At 44.3% G+C, this 20,683-nt stretch overlaps 1 protein-coding gene across 8 annotated transcripts in view; it reads right to left on the reverse strand.

Annotated features, from left to right (window-relative positions):
• Positions 1-936: 936 nt before the first annotated feature.
• The window catches only part of LOC130358573 (phosphatidylinositol 3,4,5-trisphosphate 3-phosphatase TPTE2-like), a 62,879-nt gene continuing 43,132 nt past the window's right edge, over positions 937-20,683 (reverse strand). For 7 of the 8 annotated variants that reach the window (XM_056561990.1, XM_056561991.1, XM_056561989.1 and 4 more), the window contains exons 13-19: positions 19,160-19,221; positions 18,876-18,956; positions 17,064-17,169; positions 14,292-14,404; positions 13,793-13,888; positions 9,847-9,917; positions 937-1,470 (exon numbers count right to left, since the gene is read on the reverse strand). In XM_056561990.1, coding sequence (XP_056417965.1) covers positions 1,371-1,470; positions 9,847-9,917; positions 13,793-13,888; positions 14,292-14,404; positions 17,064-17,169; positions 18,876-18,956; positions 19,160-19,221 — 629 coding nt within the window. In that variant the 3' untranslated portion in view covers positions 937-1,370. The remainder of the gene's footprint in view (positions 1,471-9,846; positions 9,918-13,792; positions 13,889-14,291; positions 14,405-17,063; positions 17,170-18,875; positions 18,957-19,159; positions 19,222-20,683) is intronic. The other variant, XM_056561985.1, reaches the window with a different exon arrangement.

Raw genomic sequence — 20,683 nt, forward strand, 5'->3', positions numbered from 1 at the left:
CATTTTTTAGGGTAGGGTGCCTAATTACCCGAGCTTCGGCAAGTTGTAGAACCATGGCCTTGTATTCCATTGGACAAAGGGATTAGGATACTCTGCATTGATCTCCCATTACTCTCTATGAGAGGAACCCAGTGCCTCAGAAACTGCCTCAGAGGACAGCCACCCAGGGTGCCTGCACCAGAGCTTAGAAGAGGGCCCTAACAGGAGAGGGAGGACAAGAGTGGAGTGGTCTGAGATCCCTCTATTAGTGTTGGCAACATCTCTTACCATAGGCAGAAAATCCGAATGGCGTTGTACCAAGGAGTAGTAGGAGTACCAAGTCTCATTCAGAAATTTCCATCTCCATATATCAGTACAACCCAGGGTCAAGCACCAAGAAGCCAGTTGAGACAAGGCAGGAGCCACACCACTGGCGTGATCGACAACTCCATTAGGGACTGCAATGAAATCTTCTAAAAACGAAACAGGGTCAGAGGGAAAAGTAGACAAGTTCTGAGTGATCAGCTCCAAAAGGGAAACAACAAATCGAGGGGGCAGGTACACAGCAATTAAGTTAAAGCAGAATGACTGCACAGAACAGTGTAAAAGTACATAGCGGCCATATGGCATTCCATGGCAGTAACCTCTATAGGACGGGATTAAGAAATTTGGACTCAGACACCCAGGCATAAATAGAGTAGGAGGTATTATACCCTTTCGCTATCTAAGCCCGCTAAAGAGATCAGACTTTTTTCTGCCCCGTAATGTAAGTTTCCTGTAAACAAATTACGTGGTGTATGCTTTTTAACAAAATCCAAACAGAGGGCTCTCTTAAATTTGGACAACAGTATAGAGTGAAAGATTGGGACTTATGGTCACAGGACAGCAGGGGTTTACTAGAAGAGGTAAACACAGTTTAGTGCCTACCACCACTTCATCGGGCCTTGGTAGCACAATCATCATCAAGTAATAATAACTTTAATTTTATAGCGCCAACATACTCTGCAGCGCAGAGCTTGTCATCACTTAAACCAGGCCCTGTCCCAATTGGGGCTCACAATCTAAATTCCAAATTCACCGATCAGTATGATTTTGGAGTGTGAAAGGAAACCGTAATACCTGGAGGACCATCACAGAAACACAAGAAAAACATAAAAAAATGTATATTCAACCAAGGTTGACTACTTAAAAAACAACATATCACACATGCATGTACATTACCTATGCAACTTTTGTAAAATATACATATTAACAGCTGTATAAAAAATTTATAATATTACAAAAAAAAACTAGAGAAAAAATATATGGCACGTTGATGCTTCTTAGATTCTTCTATACATATCACAGTGAGGTGAAGATGCTTTGGAGGCGCATAAAGCTCAGACAGCCTGTCAAGAGTCAAAGTTTACTTCCACCGCAAACTTATCACTGTAGAATTTTCCAGACTTGTCTTTATGAGGATTGTCCAATTCATTTTTAGAGAGGTAAAGCCTTATAAAAATAAAATAAAACAGCATAAGTGCAAAAAAAAAAAAAAAAGCGTAAAATATTAGTCAAAATGATTTCAGTGAAAGTGCAAGTATGAAGTTACTACAGCTTATGCTAAGGGTTAATGCATAGTTATGAGCAGCTGGGAGAGACAGTTCTATACAGGTATTAACATGAAAATGGAAGTAATATAAAAAAAACTGCATTCCCTTACGTCCTAATCAGCAGCACAAGTGGGGTGTTCTGCCCCTGTGAAGCTGGCAGGACGGTGGAATTTTTTATTCCGCCCAAGCAATTTAAATTAATTAGCCCCCCCCATAAAAGGCCTCCTCCCCTAGGCCATCTCGCTTTTTTTCTGTCCTGTGTAAGGACAGCAGGACGGTGCAGGCTCCTTTGGAGCCTGCCTGGATGTCTCCCCTGTATTGGGGAGATATTTTTTGGGGCGCAGTACCTTTTCCAACTGCCCCCTGTTTTTTTCTTTTTATATTATCTGGGCCTCCGGCCTGGTTTATCTTAAAACTATTTGTTTGACTATTTTATGTTGCTAGAGGGATCCGGTGATCCCTCATAGCGTTAGGGATGCCGCCGCGGGTTTTTTCTTACCCGCCTGGCGTCCCACGTGTCCCGGCGCACGTTCGCCTCCATTACACTGTGCGAGCCGTGGACCGGAAGTACGTCATCTGACGACTTCCGGTCCCGGCCTCACTTTCTTCAGCGCTTTGCGCTGCCTTTTAAGTTTTATATTTAGGTGAAAATTCAGGCGTGAGCCCTTTCCTAGTTAGGGAAGGGCTCAGTGGATAATTTTTATTGAAATTCCCTTCCGGGTGTTTCAGCCTATTGCAGGCTGGTCTTTCTCTGAAGGGGGCGGGGCTTCCGGGCCCCTTACCATATAAAGACAGCTGAGACCTTCATTCAGTCTCTGCTGCCATCATAGCTAGTCCTATTTACAAGCCTAGCATTAGTGGTTAGAGCTCCTATCTGCATTATAGGTATCTCTCCCTCTCTATTTGGCGTTAGGGCGATAATAATTTTATTTATTATCCCTAACTTATTTTCTTTCTTTCCAGAGTCATGTCTACTCCTTCCTCTAGTGACCCACACTCTGGTGGTCGTAAGGCTAGCGCCAAAAAACGCCATCTAACTTGCGCCAATTGCGGCACTCCGCTTCCGGACGCTTACGAATATAACAGGTGTCCCGGTTGCCGCCCACCCTCTAATCCAGCTGAACCTACTGTCCAGGACATGTTCATCTGGATGAAGGAGTTTATGGGAAATTCCATATCTGAAATTAAGAGTGCTCTTGTTCCCAAAAGAGCTAGAACTGAATCCACTCCTCCTTCTGTGGCGGAAGAATCCGTTATGTCGGTCGATGTATTGGACCAGAGGTCATCTGTACAGTCTGAACAGCCTGTTGAGGTGAAGATGTTTCCGCCTCTTTTCCCTGCGGAAAAGACGCAGAGATTACTTAGGTCCATCCGGTCAAGGGACCAGGATGTTGACCAAGGGGAAGCCTCTGCATCCACCTCTAGAGAACCTTGGGTTTTCAAGGTGAATGATGCACGCAAAAAGATGATGAAGGCTGAGTGGAAGCACCAAGATAAACCTGCGCTTGTCACTCGTACCTTCAAATTGATGTACCCTCTCTCGGACGCGGAATCTGATTCCTGGATGCCACCTCCTAAGGTTGATATGGCAGTAAATAAACTGTCCAAGAGAGTCTTGGTTCCCGCGGATGATGGAAGCAACCTCCAGGACCCGCTTGATAGGAAGGTGGATTCCCTTCTCAGACGCACATACTCGGCAGCATCAGCGTCTGCCTCTGTGGCTATTGCCTCGGGAGAAGTGTCTGACTTTGTGAAGGAGCGTGTGGAGCGCATACAGACCGAGATTGACAACAATGTCCCCAGGGAAGACATCTTGGACAACTTCAAGACACTCCTCCTTGGTATAGACTTCCTCTGCGAGGCCTCCCAGCAACACCTTAAGCTAGCTGCCAAGTCCATGGCACTCGCTTCTGCTAGCAGACGTCCCTTGTGGTTACGCCCTTGGGTAGCGGACAACACCTCCAAGTTTAACTTGTGTGGGATGCCTTTCGAGCCTACTTGGCTATTTGGTTCTGAACTGGATCGCATAATGGAAGGTTATGCTGACAAAAAAGGCAGGTGCCTTCCTGTTCAGGCCTTTCGGGGTAAAGGTAGAGCAAGAGGGGGGAAGTCCCAGGGCCCTCCTAGATCCCAGAGACGTCAGTCCTTTCAAAAACGTGGTGGAGGTCGCGGCCGCGGTAAAGACCGGAAGGCCGAGCTATGACTCTCCACTGACATCCACCAACGTTTTCCCTCTCCCTTCCCCTCAAGTGTTTGTTGCAGAGAATCTATCTGGCCATCCTCCTCCAGTAGGAGGACGTTTAAGTTTATTCCTTACAACCTGGATGCAAGAAATCCAGGATCCCTGGGTTCTGAAGGTTATTCAGTCGGGGTACAGGATAGAATTTACCTCCCCTCCCCCAAGGAAGTTTGTCTTAACAAAGTTACTTCCTCAGCCAAAACAGGCTGTCATAGAAACCTCAGTTCTCCAATACTTGGAAAAGCAAGCTTTGGAAGAAGTTCCCCCAGATCAAAGAGGATCTGGCGTCTACTCCCCGATATTTTTGGTTCCCAAACCAAATGGCGACTGGCGTATGATAATAGACCTGCGCTACCTAAACCGATTTATAAGGAAAAGGCGGTTCAGAATGGAAACCATACGCTCGGTGGTCAGTATCCTGAACCCACAAGATCTCATGGTCACTATAGACTTGAAGGATGCATACCTTCATGTCCCTATATTTCCTGCCCACAGGAAGTTCTTAAGAATCGCCGTCACCATAAAAGGTAAGGTAAGGCATTTCCAATTTGCTGTTCTACCGTTCGGCATTACCTCCGCTCCCCACACCTTCACAAAGGTGGTGGCTCCAGTTGTCTCTGCTCTAAGACTAAAAGGCCTAGAGATTGTTCCTTATCTAGACGACTGGCTTTTAAAAGCCGCGACTCTAGACATTCTTCAAGCTCATCTTCAACTGACCCTGGATTTTCTTCAACACCTAGGGTGGCTCATAAATTGGGAAAAGTCCGAGATCATTCCATCTACCTCAAGAAGGTTCCTGGGGTTTGTCCTAGACTCCTCTCGGATGACGCTGTCTCTCACCCCAGAAAGGAGAGAGCGCGTCATAAGAGCCGCAGAGTTTTTGTCGGTACCTCGCAGAGTGCCCATCAGAACTCTAATGAAGATGTTGGGCCACATGTCAGCGTCTGCAGAAGCAGTCCCCTGGGCCCTGTGGCACCTCCGACCTCTCCAAGATCAGGTCTTGACTGTCTGGAATCGCAACCCCAGTGGGTTGGACAAAAAATGCACCCTGTCGTCCGAAGTCCGTGCCTCTCTCAGGTGGTGGACGAACCTGACAGATGGGAAGTCCTTGATTCAACCTCTGTGGATCACTCTGACCACGGACGCCTCCCTTCTAGGGTGGGGAGCCCATCTGGACGACCATCCGGTTCAGGGTACCTGGACCCCTCAGGAAAGGTTACTCTCATCCAACATGAGAGAACTGAGAGCAGTTCGTCTTGCGCTCCTCCCCTTTGCTCCGCATATCTTAGGGAAAGCAATAAGAGTCCGGTCAGACAACACCACTGTAGTGGCTTATATCACCAGACAGGGTGGCACAAAGTCCCATGTGCTCCTCAGGGAGACCGGACTTATTCTATCGTGGGCAGAGCTCAACCTATCCCACCTTGTTGCAGTCCACATCAAGGGGGATCTCAACGTAGTGGCAGATCGTCTAAGTCGCGGGCTTGCAGTCCAGGGAGAATGGTCTCTCAACGAGAAGATCTTCAGGAGGATAACCCTGAAGTGGGGTACACCAGAAATAGACCTCATGGCAACCTGGCTGAATGCCAAAGTGAGCAAGTTTTGTTCCCTTTACAAGGAGGACAATCCGGTGGCGATAGACGCTCTGTCCATCCCATGGAGGTTCAGGCTGGCCTACATATTCCCTCCACTTTCCATGATACCCAGGGTATTGATGAAAGTCAGGCAAGACCAGACCTCAGTGATTGCCATCATCCCATTCTGGCCGAAGAGGTCTTGGTTCACCCAACTCATGAGGATGAGTCAGGGGTGTTATTGGAGGCTTCCCCACGTGCAGAACCTTGTGTCCCACAACACAGGCTCCTGCCTAGATCTGAGGAGACTCAATCTGACAGCCTGGAGATTGACAGGACCCTACTAAGGAGTGGGCTTCCTGCGGAGGTCTTGAGAACTATTGCACACTCTAGAGCAGAGTCTACAAACAAGGTTTACTCCAGGATAAAGAAGATTTTCCTTCAATGGTGTGCAACGAAAGAGGTAGTTACCTCAGATCCTCCTCTTTCTGCAATACTGCGTTTTCTCCAGGATGGCCTTGACAAGGGTCTTAGCCCATCCACCTTAAAGGTTCAGGTCGCAGCACTCTCTGCCTTCCTAGGCAGGTCTCTATCACAAGAATCCCTGGTTAGAAGATTCCTCAAAGGGGCTGAAAGACTTAAACCTACAGTTCTCAGACCTATTCCCAGTTGGGATTTAACCACTGTTCTCAGGGGGTTATGCGTTCCCCCCTTTGAACCTCTGGAAGAAGTAGACTTTAGGTATTTATCCCTTAAAGTCACTTTTTTATTGGCCATAACCTCAGCCAAGAGAGTGGGTGAGCTTCAGGCCCTTTCGGCTTTCGAGCCTTATACTGTTTTTCTACAGGACAGAGTCCTGTTGAAGTTTTTACCTACCTTCCTTCCTAAGGTTCCGACTTTCTCCAATACCAACCAGGTTATTTCTCTTCCAGTTCTACTGCGTAATCCATCCTCTCCTGAAGAAGCGGTTGACCACACTCTGGACATCTCTAGAGCTCTCAGAGTCTATATCTCAAGAACTGGAGAATTCAGGAAGTCGGAACACCTCCTTGTTTCTTTTTCTGGAAAGAACAAGGGCTTGAAAGCCTCTAAACCTACCCTAAGTAGGTGGATTAAGGAGGCAATCCGAGAGACCTTCATAGTCCAGGAGCTAACTCCTCCTGCCTTTGTCACTGCCCATTCCACTAGGGCAGTCTCTACTTCCTTTGCTGAGAAAAGGTCTGTTCCTCTGGAACAGATTTGTGCTGCTGCTTCTTGGAGCACCCACAATACTTTTTTGAGTCATTACAGGGTTAATGCCAAACGATCGGAAGAGTTGGCCTTTGGGCAGTCAATCCTAAGTGCCACTCTGCCGTAGTCCCTCCCTATTTGTGTTGTTACTCGCTAAGTCCCCGCTTGTGCTGCTGGTTAGGACGTAAGGGAAGCGTTAATTTTTAACGTAAATTTGTTTTCCCTTAGTCCTAACAGCAGCACACAAATTTCCCGCCCTAAACTTTTTTGTTACTTGTTATTAAGCGAGATGGCCTAGGGGAGGAGGCCTTTTATGGGGGGGCTAATTAATTTAAATTGCTTGGGCGGAATTAAAAATTCCACCGTCCTGCCAGCTTCACAGGGGCAGAACACCCCACTTGTGCTGCTGTTAGGACTAAGGGAAAACAAATTTACGTTAAAAATTAACGCTTATTGTGCACAGTGCGGCACTATAATCATTTTTCATCTAACTTTACAATTATGCTTTAAAGCCTCTATTTTTTAAAGTCTGTACTCAGCAGATAATTTAAAGGGGTACTTCAGTGGATTTTTTTTTAATCAACTGGTTACAGAAAGTTAAACAGATTTGTAAATTATTTCTATTTAAAAATCTTAATCCTTCCAGTAGCTTTTCTTTTTGAATTTCTTTTCAGTCTGACCACAGTGCTCTCTGCTGACACCTCTGTCCATGGCAGGAACTGTCCAGAACAGAAGAAAATCCCCATAGGAAACCTTTCCTGCTCTGGACAGTTTCTGACATGGACAGAGATGTCAGCAGAGAGCACTGTGGTCAGACAGAAAAGAAATTCCTGTGGAGCATACAGCAGCTGATAAGTACTGGAAGGGTTAAGATTTTTAAATAAAAGTAATTTAAAAATCTGCTTAATTTTCAGGAACCAGTTGATTTTAAAAAATTGTTTTCCCCTGAAGTACCCCTTTAAGTGGGATATGATTACTTCAGCTGCCTTGCATTGGTATCAGAGTAAACTTCTACATCTGAAAAAAAAAAAGTTTTTTTTTAATTGTTTTTGTTTATTTTTACTTTTTGTTTGAGTCAGCAGATCACTGTACTCATAAGCTTATCTTTGAGGAATACATTGTTCTCCATTACAGGCAGCTGCAGCACAGCTGTGACTGTACTATATATTACACAGTACTCTTACACAGTACTTTTACAGTAAAATGCCATAAAGGGTTAATAAAAGTGATCAGTTGTGTTGATCATAAGGATGGCCATACACAGATAAATATAGCTCAAACCTGCAGATCAGGCCACATTATAATGTGTATAAGGGGCAGCCCAATTGTCCCTAACTTCTGCTTTCCAGTAAAGAAAGATCAAGCAAGAGACCAATGTGCCTGATCCCTCTCAGGAGACAAGCACAGGCAGGTGCATGGCAGTAACTTATTTCTCATTCCATCCTGAAGGGAGAAATGGACTCTCTGAATTTGGAGAGACAAATTTTGTCTCATGACTGAAAAACAGGAGAAATTTGCAAAAAAAAAAAAAGGCAATTTTAAAAAAACCATCAACATGACATTGACCCAGATTTATCAAACTGTGTGAGAAAAAAAGTGGAGGGATTTTCCCTCAACAGCCAATCACAGCTCAGCTTTCACTTTACCAGAGCTCGTTAGCTGAGCTGTGATTGGCTGCTCTTGAAAAATCCCTCCACTTTTTCCTCTTTCTTTTACCTTTCCCAAAATCAATTTTTTATGTTAAACATATTAAGAAGTTTTTTTTGCTTTTTAATTGTACTATTTATACTATACTATAATGGTAAAAGTCATACACTTTTCATTGAGCTTACAACTGAGCTGAGACTTCCTGTTCAGCTGAAAAATCTTTAGACAGTCTCCTCCTTATCATCACAGACATAATTAGACTGAAAGGTAACACCTATACATAGATAACACAGGATACACTCTTTACAATAGGATAGGAGCTCCGCTCCTCCTCCTATCTGCACAATGACCTCTGCACAGGTCACAGAGCATGCCTAGAAAACTCTTCTATAGAAGTCAGTTTTAGACTATTGTTTCCTATGGTCCATGTCCCTTCTGTAAGATGTATTTCTAAATGCTGTTAATGAAGTAAAAGTATTATTTTTCAGAAAAAAAGTGACACATTTCAGAGACCACATCATCTAGCACAATGCAGGGGGTAAAGGCACTGCCATCGATTCTGTAATGTGAAGGTTGACTATGTTGGCCCAATTACAATGGAAATAACTAGAGTTTACAGTCTACTGATGAATGAATGTTCATCCCAAATATCTGTACAATGTAGAGCTGGGCGGCATGAATAAAAATGTGCAGTTCCACAGTATTTAACTGTATTTACCCCCCCCCCCCATCATCATGTGACCCGTGGGCGCTGCTTTTCTCCCCCCGCCCCCCTCGGTTTATCAGCCCACCGAGGGGGACTAATCATATGTGACCCGCGAGCGCTTCTCTTCCCCCCCCCCCCCCCAAATAATTATCAGCCGCTGTGCTGTACTGTTCTGTACTATCCTGAGCCCGGGATTCAGAGATAAACAAAATAAAACTTAACTCACCTTCTTCCTACTTTCCCACGTTTTCCGGAACCGGCCTCACGGTCCCTCCGCTGCTCTTGCTGCTTCCTGGAGATGGGAACGTCACAGAGCTTCCAGCCTATCACCGGCCACAGCGATGTCCCGCCTCTCCTGAGCGCACTGTCATGTAAGAAGCCGGCCGACATGACAGTGCACTCCTTATATGACAGTGAGCTCAGCTTATCACCAGCCGAGGTGGGACATCGCTGTGGCCGGTGATAGGCTGACAGCTCCGTGACGTTCCCATCCCCAGGCAAGCAGTAAGAGCAGCGGAGGAACCGTGAGGCCGGTTCCGGAGCAACGGTGGAACGTAGGAAGAAGGTGAGTTAAAGTTTATTTTGTTTTTCTCTGAAGCCCGCGCTCAGGATAGTACAGTACAGTACAGCGGCTGATAATTATTTGGGGGGGGGAGAGAAGCGCCGGCGGGTCACATATGATTAGTTGCCCGATGTGGGGACAGCTGATAATTAATTGATTTGAGGGGGGGGAGAGGTATTGCGGTATAGGAAAAATTCATATCGTGCAGGAAAAAAATTTCGGTATTCGGTATGAACCGGTATACCGCCCAGCACTAGTACAACGCATATAACAAGGAAACCTAAAATGCTCCAGTTCCTACACTATGGATTCCTTACCTGTTATTTTCTACGAATGAAGTATTGAACCAGAAGTAAAATGGACAGTCATCATAGCCCTTTGGTAGACTCTAAAGAAAAGAGCGTGTACATCAGTAACATTCTGGAGGTCATCAAATATTGCAGGGAGTAGATATCAGTATTGGTCGTAATTCATAGACACTGTGGCCGACATTTATCATTGTCTTTAGACTGTTTTTTTTGTGTCTAGAAAAGGCACAAAAAAGGCGCAAGCAGGGTTTATTTGCGCCTTTTTTGCGCCTTTTGGTTTACACATTTCTGCTGATTTTGAGTTGCAATCCACTGATTTTGGCAATACACATGATATGGAAGGGTTTTATGAACTGCAAAAAAGGCGCAAAATCACTGAAAAGTCTCTAAAAGTACACCAGCCCAGACTTAGCTTTACTTATTGGTGTATGTGAAGAGAGAAATTTCAGAAAATGTGACCTGCACAAAATGTGACCGTTTAATAAATCTGGTGCTCCTACACATTACAGCACACAAAAAAGGTGTATAAATGATAAATGCCGGCCTGTGGCTGCTGATAATGTGTAGGAGCACCAGATTTATTAAAACCCTTCAATATCATGTGTATTACCAAAATCAGTGGATTGCAACTCAAAATCAGCAGAAATGTGTAAACCAAAAGGCGCAAAAAAGGCGCAAATAAACCCTGCTTGCGCCTTTTTTGTGCCTTTTCTAGACACAAAAAACTGCCTAAAGACAATGATAAGTGTCGGCCTGTATCTCACCAGGCATAGACTCTTATGTAACAGGGCTCAGTGCCAATATTTAAATATGGTTATATATTTATATTATATATGCATAATGATGGACCTTTGCAGCTATCCTCTAGAAAGTGTGACATCTGTGCTATCTAAACTATTTGAAGGTATTCTAAAAGGTAAACTAAAAAAGTATATAATGGTAAATAATCTAATAACTGATAACCTGCAGGTCATGCCTAACCTACTGCATATTCTTAGTTTGTTGAGAAGGTAAGTGCATATCTGGATGTTGATAATGTACCTGATGTTGCATTTACATCAGGTACATGAACCATACAAAAAACGTATACTGACGCTATGTTGGCAGGGACGATTTAGGCACAAAGGCAAAGTATAGGTTAAAGCGTACCCGTCAGATCCAACAAAATTTTTTTTTATATATCACTCAGCACCTAATCCTGACCTGTACTTTTATGTGTCTAGCACCTTTATTTTTTTTTATGACACTTTCAATTTAGCTCACTAGTCTGAATTCCTCCCAAAGGGAGGGGGCGTGGCCTCACTGTGCAGGTCTCCGCCCCCTCCCTCAGTATGCAGTCTGCTCACATCTCCCCTAGCATTAGCAAAACTACAACTCCCAGCTTGTCCTCACTGACAGTAGCGGGACACAAGATGACAGTGGGAGGATTTTTCCTCCAGCTGTGAGCCCTGCACTCACAGCTGTCAATCAAGGAAGTGTGTCCATGACATAGGTGATGACGCATGGACACAGCAGGACTAGTAAGTGTCCAAGCAGGCAGGGGGGCAGTTGTTTGACTGGCTTTTTCAGTATGAAATACTAAACATTTTCAAATGAAAGCAATTGGAAAACCTATTGGTTTTGCATGATTTATAACATATCAAAAGTTTTTGTATTTGACAGTGCCCATTTAAAGGACGGAATAAGCTTAAAATTGTACATTCATGAAATGGGATAAAGTCAGCAGTGGGATACTATGCAGATCTGGAGGCTGGACTGAAATGGGCACTGTCATGTAGACAAAGCCAAAAAGACATGTCAAAAGTTTTGATCGGTTGGGGTCTCAGTGCTGAGACCCTCACCAATCAGAAGAATGAGCTGGAAGTTTTTATAAGCACAAGTGTCTTTACATCCTATGTTATTATAACTAAAGCACATGTGTTTGTGTGATCACCAGGGCATAACATTACATCAGACTGCTGCAAGGTAGTAACATTCTATGTCTGGAAAAGCAGAAACTTTTATTGCATATTATGACCCTAAAGTAATGATTAGCTTCTCCTAGCTCATAATACTAAAACTGCTTCATCGTATAATGCTTATTTCCAGTCTTCACTACCGACAGTAGGAGTTACTTTGTGCTAATAAAAAGTGGGAAGTGCAGTCCTTAACAAAACAGATCCTGGTTATTTGTGCAGTATGAAAAATAACCAATAAGAATAAGGCCTATGAGCAAATGCTTGGATTTAGTCACGGCATGTTTTATATGAGCGTTCAGTCTTCAAGGCCGTGAAGTTCTAGCCCCTCCACATGTTGTTCTTGAACCTGTCACCCTGGGGGCTATTTCCAACCTTCTGTGAAATATTAATAGTTTAAATATTGTCAGATCTTGTCAAGCAACTTTGCATTATCCCTAAAAAAGAATTCATAAGCTAAACTAGAAACTTGTCTTCGGATCTGTTATGTATATAAGAATATGGAGAGACCACACACAGTCGTGTTTTGTATTTACATTATGTCAAAAATCCTCAAAGTCAATTGTGGAAAACCCCAACAAATACATCAGAGACAGACTGTGTTGTGGTTCATAAAGTGAGAGTCCACCTTTTAACTCTGCAATGCTGTGCTCTTTTTTTCTAAGGTACAGTAACTTTATTTAAATACAGTGGCCCTCAACATACGATGGTAATCCGTTCCAAATGGACCATTGTTTGTTGAAACCATCGTATGTTGAGGGATCCGTGCAATGTAAAGTATAGGACAGTGGTCTACAACCTGCGGACCTCCAGATGTTGCAAAACTACAACACCCAGCATGCCCGGACAGCCAACGGCTGTCCGGGCATGCTGGGAGTTGTAGTTTTGCAACATCTGGAGGTCCGCAGGTTGAAGACCACTGGTATTGGAGGTTGTACTCAAGTGTCCCCGCCGCTCCGGACCGTCACCGCTGCCCTGGATGTTCCCTTCCATCGCTGTCGCTGCGTCCCCGAGGTGTCCCCGACGCTCCAGCAAGGCCTCTGCTTCCCCGGCATCCGCGCTCTCCATCGCCGCCATCACGTCGCTACGCACGCCGCTCCTATTGGATGACGGGACGGCGTGCGCAGCGACGTGATGACGATGATGGATAGCGCCGACGATGCAGGGGATCCCGAAGAGGATGCGCCGGAGTCCCGAGGACAGGTAAGTGATCGTCACCGCAGCACACGGGGCACCGTAAACGGCTATCCGGTGGTAGCTGAAGCAGTCTGCGCTGCCGGATAGCCGTTTATGCGATGGCCCCGACATACAAAAGCATTGTATGTTGATGCTGCCTTCAACATGCAAAGGCCTCTGAGAGGCCATCGTATGTTGAAATGATCATATGTCGTGGCCATTGTAGGTCGGGGGGTCACTGTATACACCATTTTTTCACTGTAACTCATGCTGTATAAATTTGGTACATCTGTAGACCTCTCTGACGTTTTTATACCAATTATTAATATAGTTGCCTCAGGGTTGGGTCACATCACAACTAGTGCCTCCGAGGCTCGGATATGTCGGCAGGGACTCAAAATCATCTGCTGATGTATCTGTGCTCGGAAAAGTATGGGCCCTATTTAGTTCAATGACCGGAAGCTAGTCTAATTGGGTGATTTGCTTACTGTAACTGAGTGTTGGCTCTGACGAAAAATGCAGTAGACCACGATTTTAAGTCTGAGCCAAAACTTGGATAGGTTGGAAAGAGACCTGAATGTAGTCAGTAGGTGACCACGTTGGGTCATTTAATTGAAAGGGGCCCGTGCTGTTCTGAGTACAGATATGTCAGCGGCCATTTTTAGTTTCTAACTATATTTCCATTTTTTGGAGGCACAAATCATGATGTGTATCCGGCCTTACAAAATTTTGGCACACTTTGATAATTTTGGCTCACATAAAAGCCACTCCCCGTAACTATGTAAAATAAACATATTAACACATATATTTGTGCATATACTTACAGTACTAGACTCAAATCTGACTTTGACATCTCCAGAGAGGACGGGACATTCTTCCAAGCTGATCACCACTGAATTGTTTCCAGCATCAAAAAACAGCTAAGGTCCAAAAAGAAGAAACATCTCAATGATCTGTTTTGCTCTGTTTCATAGCCACAAAATAACAGCATCCCAAACCTACCGTACCCTACTCCCTTCCACTCTCTAATATAGCTCTCTGCTCTCCTGTCTATCGCAGTTGCCACCTGCTTGTGACTTCTCTGTGATTTGGCTATTTTTATTTTTTTATAGCCAAATCACAACTGTAAAAAAAAGTCGCACGACAGCAAGTTTCCGACAAATTGAGTGATCCATGTCGCCATATAGCCCTAGCCTTGCCCTATCACTGCAATTTTTTATCACTACTATTATTATTATAAGCATTATTATGATTATCATTATTTTTATATTTATTATGATTATTATTATTATCATTATTATTATTACTCTGCTTCATACATACCTTGCAGTGCTCCTGAGTTTCACAGACGCACTGGAATACCAATTCTTTCTTAACTAGTATCTGGACCTTCATATCACTTCCATTGTGCTTTCCTATTCCTACAATATAAATACCTTATAGAAGTACACATAAGACATTACCATGAATTCTGTAGTATAAAAATCAAACATGATAAATATTTCAGTATATGTAAATGGCACAGATTTATATTTTGTATTCAAAAGTTAGGAAGAGGATAGGTGATTGGATTGATTGGTAGGGATTTGACCACTGGGACTTCACCGATCATAAGAACAGGGTTAGGTTTGCAGTTGTGCCATATTATTTCCTTTTTCTGATGAATAATTTTATGGTGCCCCATAAGATGTTCAGAGCTTGGGATATTTTTTATATAACCTAACCCTGCTTTGTGCTTCTCCACAACTTTATCCCTGACCTGTTTGGTGAGCTCATTGGTCTTAATGCTGCTGTTCAGTAATGCTCTCTAACAAACTCTGTGGTCATCACAGAACATGTATTTGTACTGAGATTAATTGCAGACCTTATTTTCTAATTATGTGATTTGAAAATGTGACTTGTGAAGGCAATTGGTCACACCAGATCTTTGTTAGGGGTGTCATTAAAGGGGGTAAATACATATGCAATCTACGCTTTTAGCATTTTTATTTGTAAATATTTTGAAATCCATGTAATATTTTCCCTCACTTCCAATTGTTGGACTATTCTGTGTTGGTCCATTACATGAAATCGTAATGAAATAAATTTTAATCTGGGGTTATACCATGGCAAAGTGAGGAAAAGTTTAATGGGGTGAATAGTAATTCAGGGCACTGTAGATGAGGCAGTGAAGCACAGCAAAGTCATTATTATGGGGGGTGGGGGGGGGGCTTCACCTACATGATAGAAACGAGTGGGAAGAAACCTGAAAGTTCAGCAAAGGAAACAAGTTTTTGGCAATAATAATAGACAATTGCCTTTCACATCTAGTGCAGGACCCAACAAAGGTGGGGGAGGGCAATTCTAGACCTAATTTTAACTAACAGGCCAGAGTCACATAAAAGGTTGGTACATCACATAAGATTGATAGGACTAAGGGAAGAATATATGTACTTTGAAATCTCTCAAGCCCATGATACATTATGCATTATGGGCATTTTTTCAAAAAGGTTTCACCGTAAATGGATTTCTCAGTGATAGGAAACAGAGGGAAGTTATTGACAGAACATACATCTGACTGGGTCACTGGGTACCACAGGGGCAGTATCAGATCCACTTCCTTTAATGTGTTTACTAATGACATTTCAAATGGATAACATAGTAAAACTTCAATATCTACAGATAATACAAAGCTCTGTAAGGAAATAACACAGAGGAGGATAAATCTGATACTACAGAGTTATCTGGGGAAGCTGGAGAACTGGGCAGAGAACTGGAAAACGAAGTTCAATGTGGATAAATGTAAAGTCCTGTACATGGGCCGAGACCAGGGCCGCCAACCGTCCAGAAATTCTTGGACAGTCTCTAAAAATAGGGCAGACATTTGGGGCAATTGGTATGTGCCTCAGGTGAGGTTTTCACACAGGTTTTTTTTTCTGGCGTTTTTTTGAAAACTACCACTACAGATTTTGAGCCAAAGCCAGAAGTGTATTTAAAAGGAATGGGAAAGGGTTTTTTGTCTTTTCCTAAATCAACACATTAGGGTTAGAAGTTGACCATGATGGGCTCTTCTCTTATCTTAATCTTGTCAACTATCTATGTATGAGTGTTTGTCTATCTTTGGCAGTATAATAGCGTTTGAATGGAGCAGCAATGCATATATTTGACCCCCACTCCATTCAAATAGAGAAACACAGGACCACTGTTGTCGAGATTAATTGGGGTTCCATTGGTTGTACCCCCACTATGGATATGAGATGTATTGTAATTATAAAACAAACCTTTAAAGTCTGGATGGGATAGTTTATGTCTATATACACTATATAAGAGCACATGGGTAATATAGATCGAGTTCTCCTGCTTGAGTCCCCTTGTCTATTAGTCACTGCAAAGAACAGCAAACAATCTGGAGGACTCAGCATGACCCATGTATTGAATTCAGTGTCACCAATGTGATCCTATGTTTCCTTTGTAGCAAGCAATAGCAGCTTACTCTGACTATAACTATATTGATATTGGGTGTCCTCTCTACCAGACCAAGTGTTAAAGAGGTACTCTGGCCCTAATACATCTTATCACCTATCCAAAGGATAGCGGATAAGATGCCTGATTGCGAGGGTCCCACCGCTGGGGACCCCCGCAATCTTTCATGCAGCACCCCGCTATCACTAGCCTCCAGGTCTGATGAATCACGTTTATGGTGCCAGAGTATTGTGATGTCACGGCTCTTCCCCCTCAATGCACACCAATGGGAGAGGGCATGGCGGCTGTCACGCCCCCTCCCATAGGTTTGCACTGAGGGGGCGGAGGGTGACATCACATTGGGGTGGAGTGGTGATGTCACGATACTCCGGCCCCTTGATCGTGATTCATCAGACTCGGAGCGATGTTCGCACCGGAGGCTGATGATAGCGGGGTGCTGCATGAAAGATTGCGGGGGTCCCCAGCGGCAGGACCCCTGCGATCATGCATCTTATCCTTTGGATAGGGGATAAGATGTCTTAGGGCTGGAGTACCCCTTTAAGGGGACAATCAACCCAATGTACAATGCGTCAGTACCAAGTATCAAGCTAGTTGTAATGTTGTCATTTATTGTTCAATATTAAAAGCAGTTACCGTCAATGGAGTGGATTCTAATGCTTCGGATCCGGAGTGGTTGCTCGGGTGGCATCTGTAAATTGTACTTGTTCTTCAAAATTTCATAGTAACACACGTATCTACTCTGAAACACCACAAAGCAAAGATGGGTCAGATCATGAAATTCATACACAAAGAAGCAATACAATCTACATTAGCAGCTGGACAGCTGAGACAAATATGGGTTGTTGTTATAGGATATCTGGCAACATCCCTTAGCAAATATCCCTCATGTGTCCCTCAGCAGCATGAGCAGGTCTGAGGGTCATGGACACAAGATGACTGATTGACAAGACTGCAGGAGGAACACAGCCTGCAGCAACACTGCTGTAACACAGAGTTTTACCAAACATGTGCCTCCAGCTGTTGCAAAACTACAACTCCAAGCATGCCTGGGCAGTCAAAGATGTCTGGGCATGCTGGAAGTTGTAGTTTTGCACACAGCTGAAGGCAACACTGCTGAAAAAAGAGTTATCCAAACACTGTACCTCCAACTATTCCAAAACTACAAGTCTCAGCATTACAGGACTGCCTAAGGATAACACACATATATGACATAGGAAGATGTAAGTTATACAATCACCATATTGTCTTTGGTGGTAGAGTACAGGCAATGTCCAATAATCATTGTGTGTGTGTGTGTGTGTGTGTGTGTGTCTGTACAGCATAAACCCAGAGAGGAAAGGGTTCAAAGCAGGGCTGCCAGGCTCCTCAGAGCAGTGAGTCAGCAGAGTGAGGGAGGGGGAGGGGTCATCACAGTGCAGGCAAGAGAAGGACACGCCACCTCCCTTTGACAAGATGGAAAAAAGACTTTGAGCAGCTGTAATATGCTATTTTTTTGTGAAATATGGGTGATAGAGACATAAAAATTACATTCACATGATCAGGATGAGGTGCTGAGTAAAATATACCAGTTTTGCTTTTTTGTGGGATCTAAGAGGTTCGCTTTAATACTGGCCCCCAGGACTGTCTTGTAAAAGTGTACCTTTATGTGACATGTGCCTGTGCATTTTACATGCATATAGACATATAAAAGAACATTGGGGGAAAATTTTGTGATTTTTCTTAGCCAAACCATTGGCATAGAGTCTTAATAAATTCCCTCCTATGTTAAAATTAAATCTTCAATAGTAAAAGAGAAAATCTAACAAGTGTTTAAAAAATAAACAATCAAAATAATCGTAAAAATGTATGCATAGTTAGACCAAGGAGGCAAAGCAGTAAATGCTGACGACACTGCAGTGCTTTTGTTAGTGCCACGGCGCCTTCAAACAGCTCATCAGCACCAGGGGTCAGAAATGTGCCTAAAATTGATAAGCCATTAATGAATATCCCCTTTACAAAAGCTGTTGTAAGCACTGTCATTCAAACAAACTTTGCATAAATCAATAGTACAAGCGAATATAGGAAACTTTTAAGACAAAAATGCTTCATTCTCCTGTTATCAAACATTTTCCATCACCTCCTCCCCCCTTGAGCTGCTAAACTATTTCACTCTAAACATCAGTTCAGCTTTGTCTTGTGTCGGCGAGACAAGCAATACAAGTCGATAGAAGGGGAAGGAGCGAGCTCCACCTGCCAGCTCTAGGAGAACTGAAAATTATAGATAAAGCCTGCAGAGCCAAAAACTGCTGAAAAATACCATATACAAGTAATATAATGGCCAGAAATATACACACACAGGGCAGCTTATCCTAAAAAGTCACCTGAACTGACAGGTACGCTTTTAGCTCTGTACTAATACTATCATCTAAATAATTTCTATAAAATTATTTGTATTAAAAGACTCACCTGGGATGGGGTTTCCACACCTTGAAATTTAGTGCTGACAGATGTATCTGTCCTACGTTCTCCAAAATAATCCAGACTTTCCTAAACAAAGACAAAACACATCATTCAGACACTTCCATGTTAGATTTTAAAAACGTTCAAATGTGCGGGATGTCTACAAGTGTTTTCCGACATTCCGCACAAAGTGGGCCATGTGACTATGGCCTTAGTGTTGCTGCCCTGCACAATGCAAAATTGCAAGATAGAATTGGTTCATTAGCATTTAGCATAGAGACTATAGATACCTTTGCGCTCTCAAATTGGTCTGAGTCAACAAGATACGTGCAGACCATGGTGCCAGTCCTACCTGTAATACAGTGAATGCAATATCATATTAAATTAATTGTATTTATTTGCCCTTAATCTGTATCACAAAATGATTCCCCGTCCAAATCACAAACATCCATGCTCACTCTGCTGAGTACTGACACCACCAAATCCCACTGTGGGGTCTGGGTAGATAAATACCCTTATTTTCCGACTAGGCTCAAAATGTTGACCTTTTCATATAACAAATACACCAATGTTGCTATTGGTTCACTGTTGCCAATTACATATCACCATAATATATCTCACATAGTATATAGCACTATACATACTACAGGTCATCTGCCACCATCCAAAGATGTTAACTATAGTACAATTGGCACAGCACAACAGGCCACTGCCCCAACCCTGTCCCCGTCCCCCCCTTCATCATGCTGTGCCCCCCAATTGAAAAGCACACATCCCAACTCTCAGTGCAGAATGTCCTGCACTGGTACCCCTGCCTGGCTACAACAAAGGTTCACTCTACGGAATAAGTATGATTCCTGTTACGCCTAGCGCTCCGGGTCCCCGCTCCTCCCCGGAGCGCTCACGGCGTCTTTCTCCCTGCAGCGCCCCGGTCAGTCCCGCTGACCGGGAGCGCTGCACTGTCTTGGCCGTTGGGGATGCGATTCGCACAGCGGGACGCGCCCGCTCGCGAATCGCATCCCAGGTCACTTACCCGTCCCGGTCCCCTGCTGTCATGTGCTGGCGCGCGCGGCTCCGCTCTCTAGGGCGCGCACGCGCCAGCTCTCTGAGACTTAAAGGGCCAGTGCACCAATGATTGGTGCCTGGCCCAATTAGCTTAATTGGCTTCCACCTGCTCCCTGGCTATATCTGATCTCCTCCCATGCACTCCCTTGCCGGATCTTGTTGCCTTGTGCCAGTGAAAGCGTTTAGTGTGTCCAAAGCCTGTGTACCTGAACTTCTGCTACCCATCCTGACTACGAACCTTGCCGCCTGCCCCCGACCTTCTGCTACGTCTGACCTTGCCTCTGCCTAGTCCTTCTGTCCCACGCCTTCTCAGCAGTCAGCGAGGTAGAGCCGTTGCTAGTGGATACGACCTGGTTGCTACTGCCGCAGCAAGACCATCCCGCTTTGCGGCGGGCTCTGGTGAAAACCAGTAGCCTCTTAGAACCGGTCCACTAGCACGGTCCACGCCAATCCCTCGCTGACACAGAGGATCCACTACCTGGAAGCCGAAGCGTGACAGTAGATCCGGCCATGGATCCCGCTGAGGTGCCGCTGCCAAGTCTCGCTGATCTTCCCACGGTGGTCGCTCAGCAATCGCAGCAGATTGCCCAACAAGGACAGCAGCTGTCGCAGTTGACCGCCATGTTACAGCAACTTCTGCCTCTGCTACAGCAGCAACCATCTCCTCCGCCAGCTCCTGCACCTCCTCCGCAGCGAGTGGCCGCTCCTAACCTCCGCTTGTCCCTGCCGGACAAATTTGATGGGGACTC

This window comes from Hyla sarda, chromosome 2 (assembly GCF_029499605.1).
Source record: "Hyla sarda isolate aHylSar1 chromosome 2, aHylSar1.hap1, whole genome shotgun sequence".
NCBI classification, from domain to species: Eukaryota; Metazoa; Chordata; class Amphibia; order Anura; family Hylidae; genus Hyla; species Hyla sarda.